General features: G+C 35.0%; 1 protein-coding gene and 1 long non-coding RNA gene across 2 annotated transcripts; one reads left to right on the top strand and one right to left on the bottom strand.

Annotated features, from left to right (window-relative positions):
• Positions 1-728: 728 nt before the first annotated feature.
• Positions 729-6517, bottom strand: LOC129882568 (uncharacterized). Its single transcript, XR_008765798.1, has 5 exons — positions 6433-6517; positions 5716-5782; positions 2116-2163; positions 1651-1724; positions 729-1132 (listed from the first exon to the last, which is right to left on the bottom strand). It is a non-coding gene; the product is annotated as an uncharacterized LOC129882568 (long non-coding RNA).
• Positions 4756-10963, top strand: LOC129882565 (glyoxylate/succinic semialdehyde reductase 1). The gene is made up of 8 exons (XM_055956931.1): positions 4756-5008; positions 6489-6599; positions 6691-6792; positions 7439-7540; positions 10020-10135; positions 10258-10336; positions 10417-10587; positions 10702-10963. The coding sequence occupies exons 1-8, from the start codon at positions 4901-4903 to the stop codon at positions 10774-10776; spliced, it is 864 nt and encodes a 287-aa protein (XP_055812906.1). The 5' UTR covers positions 4756-4900; the 3' UTR covers positions 10777-10963.
• Positions 10964-11013: the final 50 nt, after the last annotated feature.

Here is an 11013-nt window from a genome sequence, read left to right as displayed (position 1 = left end):
TTTGCTAAAGATGGTGAACCTTTCTGAGAAGGTTGTTGAATCTCCTTTGGAGCTGGTGACCATCCTTTGATAAGGATTTATTTGGACAAGTATTTGATCCTGTCAAATTCTGCTAGACAAAAAGTCCAACTAATAATAAATGAAATTTTTTTCTGAATGAAATATTTGCACATTTTTATGTGCTCAGGCAAAGTAGAAATTCCTTGATCAATTTGGAATTGACCGAATTTTTCAGAAAACAGTTTAGGCATAGATAAATGGTTTCCTCCAAAACAATGCCACCATTCATAAAACCATCTGGGGATGATGGATTTAGACAATTCTGGACTGTATTTTATGAACCAAATATGAGTTGAAGGACGTAAATATATAAAATTGAACCATGCATTTTTATAATCATACCAATTATAAGTTTAGGATTTATGCTCCCTAGAAAAATTAATGGGGTGTGTAAATGGTTAACTTGCCACTCAAAAGGAGTTAAGATCTTTTTAATAATAAATTTTGAATAGGCAATGCTATTTAGATCTGCTTTATCGGATAGTTCATGCTCTATTTCCACAGAGCCAATATCTACCAGAATGAATTTATAATACTTCCTAGTTTTGAGTGGATTTTTAGAATCCACGTAATTTTTGTTAGTGTAAGCAGGCTTAAGAAGATGTTTGATCTCATAATTATCATACTCTTTATCCAGAGCTAAGATAGGGATAACTTGCAAAGAAACGAAATAAATTTTTTCCTTTTCTTTAGGTTTGGTATTGGGTGATGGAGTTGCCGTTGTGGGTGTTACAGCTTCAGCAAAGCTTTCTAGAGCTTTCATGGTGTAACTGTCCTTGGTCTGGGTTTGGAAAAATCTTTGTTTTCCTGATGGAGAAAAAGAGTTGGGCTCTTGGGATTGAGCAAAGGGCTTTTTTAATATCAACATATTCGAAAAGGTGCTCGGAGGCAACGGAGGGTAAGCAATAGGGTTTATCAGTGGTAATTGTGCTAAGGCTGAATATCTATTGGGGGAAGTAACAGTTAACGTTAACTGGACGGATATTAAATGGCTTAGCTGAAGTAGTCTTTGCTACTGCTTCCTTCACTTTGAAAGGTCCTCGAGGTGGTGGTCCTTGCCTTATGGTTTGCCCTACAAAAAATTTCTAGTTAGGAAGTCTGGGAGAGAATTGTCTTATCCCTTGACATACTCAATTTGAAAATCAAAACTAGATAATAAAGTTTGCCATTTAACAAATATCTGTTTAGACACCAAATATTTAACATCTTTTTGCAGGATATCTTTAGTAGATTTACAATCTACACGAAGCAACAAAATTTTGTTAATAAGATCATCTTGGAACTTGGTTATACGAAGAACCACATTTTTAATAGTGCTATAGTTTTTTTGAGCGGAATTCCAGATTCTAGAAGTATAGCAGACTAGTTGTTCTTTTGATTCTGGGATTTTCTCTTTTTGAGAATTCCTCCATAACCAATGTCAGATGCGTCAGTCTCAACCATCATAAAACAATCAGAATTAGAAATACCTATACACATAAGGGTTTTAATCATTTTCTTGATTTTTATAACGAAAGTGGTTTGATCCTTACCCCATGAAGTAGGGGTCTTTTTTAGCCTGTCATAAAGAGGCTTACAGATTTGTCTTACCTTAGTGATAAAGTCTGCTACATAGTTAAGGCTTCCAAGGAACCTTTGCAATTGGGTTTTGTCCTGCATAACATCTGAAAACTTATCAAAAAACTCAATGGCCTTGCAGATTGGTTTATAAGTTCCTTGATACAAATCATGTCTAAGAAATCTAATATTTGTTTGAAATAGTTTATCAAACTGAACCATCATTTGAAAATCAAGACCGTTGTCATCTCAAGTACCCTTCGAATGTCCTTATGAATTATACCAAAATATGAATTATACCAAAATATAAATTATGCCAAAATAGGATGGCTGGAATCACACACACGTATCAAGACATAATGATATAAGTTCTGGGAATCAAGAACATTAGTCATCTTAGTGTCTCTAAGAATAGGGGCTTCTTTGAAATTTATACATTCGTCATCCATTTATTTCATATGGATCATGCCAAAAGAAAGAAAGATTAGCTTTACATACCTTGAACTCTATCTAAATGTCCAACGTTTACTTCTCGAGCTCATAGGTCTAAAATTAAGATAACATAGGCCACAGTTAGATATCCACATCACTTACTAACTAATCCAAGTACGAATGAAACTTAACAAAATTCAAGCAGCATTTCCCCTACAAACTTAATAATCCTCGAAATTCCAATTTAGCCAAACACTAATTAAAATATCAACAACAACAATACCAACAATTTCATAACAAACTAGAATAAAATCCATCCTTAAGTTACTTCCAAAACAGCCCAATATACATTCAGATGTCAATGCTTGTATACACTTCTTTATTTCTGTATACCCATAGTAAATCAACAACAACAACGCCAATCCCCCGATATTCCAGGCCACAAAACAGTTCATAACAACCACAAAAAAAATCCCCAAAATATTATCACAAAGCAGCCACAAATATCATATCAAACAGCTTCAAAATATCATCACAAAACAACCACAAAAATCATGTAAAACAGCCACAAATATTATCACAAAACAGTCTGATATACGCTTTGTATACAATATCTTCATACACTTTATTCTTCTAAATTCAAGAACAACAACTCATCAACATATCAAAAATAATATCAACAATTATTATATATCATAACTCAGCTAATTCCATCCATTTAATCCACCTAAAATAGCCCCTTACTCCATAAATCTCAACAAAACAACAAACGAGTTTATAACGCTATTTTCTCCGTTCTAATCTGTTAAAACTCTAAATAAATTTGTTAACAATGAAAAATGGACTTTAATATTACCTTAAGTATGCAGAAACCACATTAGCACTTTCCTTATTGGCTGATTTTTAGCTCAAATTGAAGGCAACGCGACATACAACACTTTTCTCTTCATAAGCTTCGAGATTTGGGGCTCAGATTTTGATCAAAATTGGTGTTTCTCTCTAAGATTCCCCTCTCTCTCTCTCTCTATCTGGAAATTTCTGGATGTTTTCGTCTAAAAAATGAAGGAGAAAGCTGAAAAAATTTTCTTAAATGACGTGGGTATTGGGCATAACCCGACTTGAAATCGGGTTGGGCCGAATCCACTGTTCAACTCGACCTTTCTTCCTTAAAACATTCATATCTCCTTATCTCGATGTCACATACAGACCCACGACCTATGGAAAGATATTTCAATTATCTACAACTTTCATTTTGAAATTTTCCAAAATTCCCAAATAATGAAGGGGTTATGGCCTCCCGAAGTCAGATCAACCGAAAACGTAACTTGAACATATATATATATATATATATATATATTGGATGGCTTCCACTTTGATTACAAACAAGTCGTGCCATTTTAAAATTTGAAATTAAAAATCCTTGAATTTATGTCCATTAGCTCACGAGTAGTCCAATGTGCAAAAATACGAAATATAACATAATACTTTGATCTTTAACTTTTAAGTAATATTAAAATTTTATTTTGTCAAGGTGAAATATTTTAATCATGTGCAATGTCATGTGATAAGGTTTTTTCAAATAAAAGAGATATTATATTACACACACCACTGAAGTATGTTTTTTAAATAAATAAGTGATAGTTAAGGTATAAAACTAAAAAAAAGTGATAGTTTAAGTGTGTTTTTGACACTTATCTCTTTTTTTAATTGAGAACTTTTTTGTCACCTACTACTATATTTTCTCATGTTAGTTATTATTGTTTCTATTTTATGAGCATTTTATAAGATTACATTATTGTCTTATCACACCGAATTATTGGAGAAGTCATATAATTATTTTATGAGCATTTTCTTATTGGTTAAATCAAAAACCGAAAAACCAAAAATCGATAAAAAAATATCTTGTTGGATTGGTAATTGATTTAGTGTATTTAAAAATCAAAAATCGATAAATTGAATCGATAATATATAAAATCAAACCAAACCGATCGATGCACACACTTAGGTCTGAAGAAGGGTTGGGCTACAAGGGTGTGTTGTACGATATTATCAGTGGAGGAACCAGAATTTTCAATAAGATGGTTCAAAATCTGAAAAAATAGACGCACGAACTAGCTGAAGGGAGTTCAACATATACTATTTATATATAAAAAAATATTTTAATCATGTATAAATAGTATAATTTTTTATCGAAAGGTGTTCGAATGAATCCCGTAGCCACAATGTGGCTCGTCCATGCGTATTATCCTGCATTTCTGTAGGATTTTGTGGGCTCGAACTTATGACATTATGCCTATTGAGGCATAAGTTCTTCCAGGGAAAAATTCATATGGAGCATAATTTGTGGAATATTATGATACAAGATCATAAATTTATTTCTCCCGACAAGATTGATAGTTATGAGAGACGAAAATTAAAGATGAAAGATGATATTAAAGATGAACATAAAATGGGGCAGAAGTGCAAATGACCCTAGGAATAGAGGCAAATGGCGAAGCTAGTTTATGAGCCGGCCGGCAGAGGATGGCACCACACTCACTCTCGGCTCCCATAAAACAGGGAAAAAGACAAATGGACGAATCAGCAAAAGGAGAAAAACAAGTGGAGGAGATCTTGTTGACGTGGCACGAATCAACTACAAAACAAGCAAATATCATAAGAATCAAAGTGTACATTTCTATTTATACTATTAATAATTAATTAAAGGAAAGTGATTTTCCATCGAAGAAAGAGAAAGATAAATTTAATTTAAATTGTATATTTTCTATTGGAGTCATTTTTAATATTTGCAGCAAGCTATACGAGTAATACAAAAGAATTATCAGTGGAAAAAGAAGGAAGAGAAAAAAGAATGGAGGAAATAGGGTTTCTGGGGATGGGTATTATGGGGAAAGCAATGGCAGTCAACTTGCTGCGCCATGGTTTCAAGGTTACTGTTTGGAATCGCACTCTCTCCAGGGTATATATATTATTTTCTACTTTATCTTCATACCCATTTTTAATGTTTTATGATTTACTATCAGTTAGATTATTTTCTTCTTATTATTGTGAAACCTTTCCCTGCACCTGAATGGAACTTCCTCTTCTATTCATTAATTGCATTACTTTGAATAAAGATGGATTTGATCAAATGGAGGAGGATAGAATTTACGCAAACCTTATTGCTATCACCATGGAGATAGAGACGTTATTGAATGACCATCGGCTCAAGTGCATCAAAACCAAGTAAGAAGAAAAAAACATCCAAGAAAGCATACTCACTAATAAGAAAAAGCGATGCAAAATCTACAAGACAGAAACACTAACAACAACAAAATAATGTGATAATCGAACACACAATAAACAACATATGACAAGATTTATAAGGAACTAACAAGCCGAAACATTAAAAAAGACAAAAAAAACCTCCACCCCTGCTATCCTTCTACCCTAATACGCGACCTTCCGTCCTTCCTATCTAGCGTTATGTCATCAGTAATATTAACATTGCTTGCAGTAGACATATATTATTAAACAAACAAACTCCAAGAAAACCCAGATATGAACTAAATATTGACTGATTGCAGGTTGAAAACTCCGTATAAATCAACTTTGATTTGTAAATGGCTTAAAAAGATAGACAGTTAAGAACCAAATAAATGATTGCAGCTTTGAAAAAGAACTAACCTTGGTACACCTCATTTATTTCCTGAAACTTTGAGGTCTGATTTTTTTGCTTATCCGGATGCCATTTCTGTCCCCAAAACAAAAATTATAAAACGGATGCAAGAAGTAAGGTTTTGCAAAAGTTCAGATGGTCATTCAGTTAATAGTTATTATCTCTAAAGTCATATTTCTTTTTTATTCCAATTTTCTTCAACAAATCGGATAATAACTATTAGTTGATTGGCCATTGAGAAATCAACTTGGTTTTGTAGTTATTCAGTTGTCTGTTTTGCTAGTTTCCGTTGCAAGATCAGGGGCTTTTAAAGTCCAATAGCTGAAATGGAAATGGGGAAGTATTTATGATTTTTTCACGTTTTTATGACTATCTCAAAAATGAACAAGTATTGGTTCGACTTGTATACAATAGATTATTACCTTTAGGAGTCATTTGGTTGAGGCATAAAGTATAATAATCCAAGGATAAAATGTAGGACTATTTTATTCCTGCATTTGGTTGGAGGTATTAGGTAGTTCTGAGATTATTTATCCTACCGTTTATACCTTAGTGATGGAATAAATTATCACATATACATGGTGAAATAACTTATCCCAAGATAACTTATCCGTGATAATTTGTTCCCAACCAAACGACCTTACAGTCATGATATTTTAAACAGCACTAGACCTTCCCTTGGTGCAAATAAACTATTCTTGTCGTCAATAAGTCTGATATCAAACCTTATTTATTCTGCAATATCACAAATTCAGTATCAACATTTTTCTGATGAATGCAGTGTGATGAGCTAGTGCAACATGGAGCCTCTGTTGGAGAAACTCCTGCAGCAGTAGTCAAGAAATGCAAGCACACAATTGCAATGTTGTCTGATCCAGTTGCTGCTCTTTCAGTTAATCAGACTATACAAGCATGTGAATAATTCAAACCATTGAAGTTTATACTTCCTTTATCTAATGAGAGTTTCTTCGTGGTCCACCTAGGTGGTTTTTGACAAAGACGGTGCACTTGAGCAGATATGTGGTGGAAAGGGGTATATTGACATGTCAACTGTTGATGCTGATACTTCTTCACAGATTAGTGAGGTTGGGCATTCTCCATATTCTTCATTTGAGCTGAAGCATCTTACTATCAGTAACTCAGCTTGTTTCTTGAATTTTTTCTCTCTTGAAGAATCTAGTTTATGATTAATACTGTAGCAAAACTTTCTGACTGTCGATATTGGGGGGAGAAGGGGCTGGTGGAGTATAATTTTACATTTTAACTTGTGACGGAGATGGAAAGAGGAATCACTTTTTTATGTTTTCTTAGTTCCTTCCACATACGGAGTTAGGGACAATAGAACAGATTTCCTGATATAAAAGCAACAAAACTGAGTTAGATATGAGGGACGTCCATGAAATCAACTAAGCTTCTAAATCTTATGCCTCTTGTGATCCCTAGTTTAGGACATACAAGTTCAAATATGAGATCATTTCAGTCTTTTCTATTCATTGCAAGTAACAGTTGAAAACATGTCATTTTGAAATGTATAACCTCATACTTTGAAATCACTGTTAAATCCAAATAACTCCATCCAAATTGACCCTAATGTGCCCTCTTTAGTGTTCATGCTTTTCTTTACCTTTAGTTTACTCCAGAGTTTAGATGCAAGTTAAAAAAACTGAGGGAAGGGATAAGTGTCAGTTGACAGGAAAATTACTAACAATTGCAATACTTTAATGATTAAAGGCCATTACATCAAAGGGTGGTTCTTTCCTTGAAGCTCCAGTTTCAGGGAGCAAAAAGCCAGCTGAAGATGGACAACTAGTAATCCTAGCAGCTGGTGACAAGGTAAAATTATTTATCTATTTAATGGAAGCACACTCTTATTTGCTTCCATATTTCTCTCTGGTTTTGCATGAATTCCAAGTTTGAACACAACATTGAACTTGTGAAAAACAATAGGTGTTAGATTTGCCAAACCTAAAGAGTAGATAAATAGCTACAAGAAACTAGTCACATTAAGCAAATGCTATGGGTAGTTTCCTAAGTGTAAATTGATATAGTAGTAGGGTCATACATTGGGTAATTGTACATTATAATGTGATAAAAAGTGATTCAGGTATTTGAAATTTGTGTTCATGCGTTCTGTCAGATTCTTCTCCTTATCTTTCACAGATATCAATATAGAATGAATGTTGGGGCAATTGTTATTACGATCTACCTCAAACTATAATGATGATACAAGTTAACATCGCAAATTACACACTGAATTACTTATCTGACGTGCCAATGGTGTGTCACCTCAGGGCAAGACCTGCTTGTAGTTTTGACTTTGAAGCCAGGATCTCTAAGCTGCAAACTGTCAAATCCTTAGTTGTTTGAAGAAAAAAAAGCTCCCAACGTATGATCTCAACTTGTCAAACCCTTAAAAGTTTTGATGAAAAAAGCTCCCAACTTAAGCTATCAAACTGTCTAACCCCAACAAACTTTGATGAAAAATTGCTCCGAACTTAAGATCTCAAACTGTCTAAAACCTACAAGTGTAGATGAAAAATAGCTCTCAACTTAGGATCTCAAGTCTTTTCTGACTGAAGACAGAGAAGTGAGTGGTGCTCGCTGCATATTTACTCAATATCAGTGGAACATATCTTGCTCTTTAGACAACACAAACCAAATAATTTTATCCTCGAAAAACTGTTATTCTGTTTTGTTGTCTAAATATGTTTTCTTCTTTTGTTTTTTGAAGACTTTTAGGGTGTGTTTGGTATGAAGGAAAATGTTTTCTTTGAAAACAAGTGAATTTCAACTTATTTTCTCATGTTGGTTGGTGAGTAGAAAATAGTGTTTGGGTGGTGAATTGAAAACATTATTCAGAAAATATCTTTTATTTTTGGCTAGAGAGTAGAAAATACTTTTTAGGAAAATAATTTCTGACCTTGAAACCAACCCCAATAATTGACACAGGACCCGACCCCGACATCTGAACTAGGACACGACCCCAATGACCAATCCGAAATTCAACCCTAAAATCTGACTTAGGACCTGACCGCGACTTCCGACCTGAGACTGGGACCCGACCCGACACTCGAACTTGGACATGACCCCTATTGATTCGGAATTCGATCCCGACATTTGACCCAGGACCTGAACCCTGACTCCTGACCTCGACATCCCACCCTAATAAGTAATTCAAGACCCAATCTGGACACCCAACTCGTGACCTGACCTCGATCCGAGATTCGGCACCCCAACCAGGACCCGACTTTTGACCCAAGACCCAACCTCAGATTCCGACTCATGACCCAGGACCCGACCCCGACTCTTGATTCGGGTCCTGACTCTACTCGACTTGCGACCCAAGATTCAACTTTCAAAGAGGAATTCAACTCTGACTTTCAAACCGAGACATGACCACACCCTACTCGGAACCTAACTTTCAAGCTGAGATTTGAAATTCTTTTTAAGAAGTAAATTTTGATTTTTTTTTTTTTGGGAGTGAGGAGGAGCTGGTAGTGGTGGGGTAAAAATGAACTTTTTAAAATTTGAAAATATTTTTCAATAACAAACTTTTAATTATTTTTTTTTGGGGGGAGGGGGTTGGTAGGGGATCGGGGTAGGGGTGGGGTAAAAATAAATTGAATTTTAAAATATTTTTCAAAAATAAAATTTTTGAACTTTTTTTTTTGCGGGGGTGGGAGGTGGGGGGCTGGTAGAGGGGTGGGGTAGGGTAAAAAAATTAACGAAAATTTTAAAATTTGAAATATATTTTTTTAAAAAAATGTGGGAGAGGGGGTATGGGTGGTCATGAGTTGGGTGGGGTAAACAAAACTAAAAATTTTAAAATTTGAAGTATTTTTTAAAATTTTGATATTTTTGGTTGGTGGGCCTGATTTGGGGTAGGGGAAGGGTCGGGATACGGGGTGGGACAAGAAAACAAATTGTAATTTGAGGTAGAGGAGAGTTTTGAAAAATGTTTTTGTTCGTACCAAACACTCTAAATAGTTCTTAAAAGCACAAAATAGTTGTATCCTAAAAAAACTATTGATTGGGTTTTAAGCATTGGCTGTGCATTCCAACCTGTGTCCGGTTCAAATTCTGTGCAGCCTAAGTCTATTCAATTATAACAACTAGCTTGTGTGCAACTTTGAGCAAACTCTGTTGCAGACCGAAATATGCATGTGTAAATGTGAAAAATGAACATAGTGAGATCCCCTGTAATATCGATGTAGAATTGTGAACTTCATAGCACGCTGCAACTAAACCACCTTCCAAAACGAACTTCTGTTGGTCTTGTGTTAATTCTGATGTTTTTGTTCAATCCTTGTAGGCTCTGTACGATCAAGTACTACCTGCTTTTGATGTCATGGGAAAGAAATCTTTTTTCTTGGGACAGGTTGGGAATGGAGCAAAAATGAAACTTGTTGTTAATATGATAATGGGCAGGTAATTGTCAGTGGCTCTTTCAATTATGTCCTTCTGTGTCTTCCAAGCAGAAAACATGGGTGAATTCAGTCTTCTGTTATTATGTTTGAAAGCTATTATGAAGAGAATTCCGTAATGTGCAGTGTGATGAATGCGTTTTCGGAAGGAATTGTACTGGCTAACAAAAGTGGATTGGACCCGCATACCCTTCTTGATGTGTTGGTAAGCATAGGCGATAGCCAGGTTTTTGTTTCCCTTAAACATGTACAAGTAAATTTTCAGAATCATATTCATTCTCACAGGACCTTGGAGCCATTGCCAACCCAATGTTCAAAATGAAAGGACCTGCCATGATAAAAAATAGTTACCCACCTGCATTTCCTCTGAAACACCAGCAGAAGGATATGAGGTTGGCTCTTGCACTTGGAGATGAGAATGAAGTGCCAATGCCAGTCGCAGCTGCTGCAAATGAGGTACGGCTTGTTTGATCTAAACATCATAGAAATTGTTCTGATGCTATTTGTAGTTGGCATAGTGCCTGTTTTTTTACGTTTAATTCTACTGTGGATGTACTCATCTGCCCCTAGGCATTCAAGAAGGCAAGGAGCTTGGGTTTGGGAGACCACGACTTTTCAGCTGTGTTCGAGACTCTCAGAAAGTGAGTGCAACAAGATGAGGCATACTAGAGATCATGGCTGAGTCTTTTTTGTCTCTCTAAAATGCTTAATTAGCATAGAACTTTTAAGAATTGTAATGGAACCTTCCTATGAACTTTTTTCAAGTACTTGGACATATGAAAAGAACTTCAAAGTGCAAAATTTGAGACTTTTATAAGCCCTCTTCTGTTGAGTGGAGCCACCATTTGTACATTTAAGCAGAGCATCTTGGATTTGAAAGTA

The sequence above is a fragment of the Solanum dulcamara genome, chromosome 3 (assembly GCF_947179165.1).
Source record: "Solanum dulcamara chromosome 3, daSolDulc1.2, whole genome shotgun sequence".
Lineage (NCBI taxonomy): Eukaryota > Viridiplantae > Streptophyta > Magnoliopsida > Solanales > Solanaceae > Solanum > Solanum dulcamara.
The sequence above is the reverse complement of the archived record's forward strand: the minus strand, read 5'-3'. Positions and strand labels throughout refer to the sequence as shown.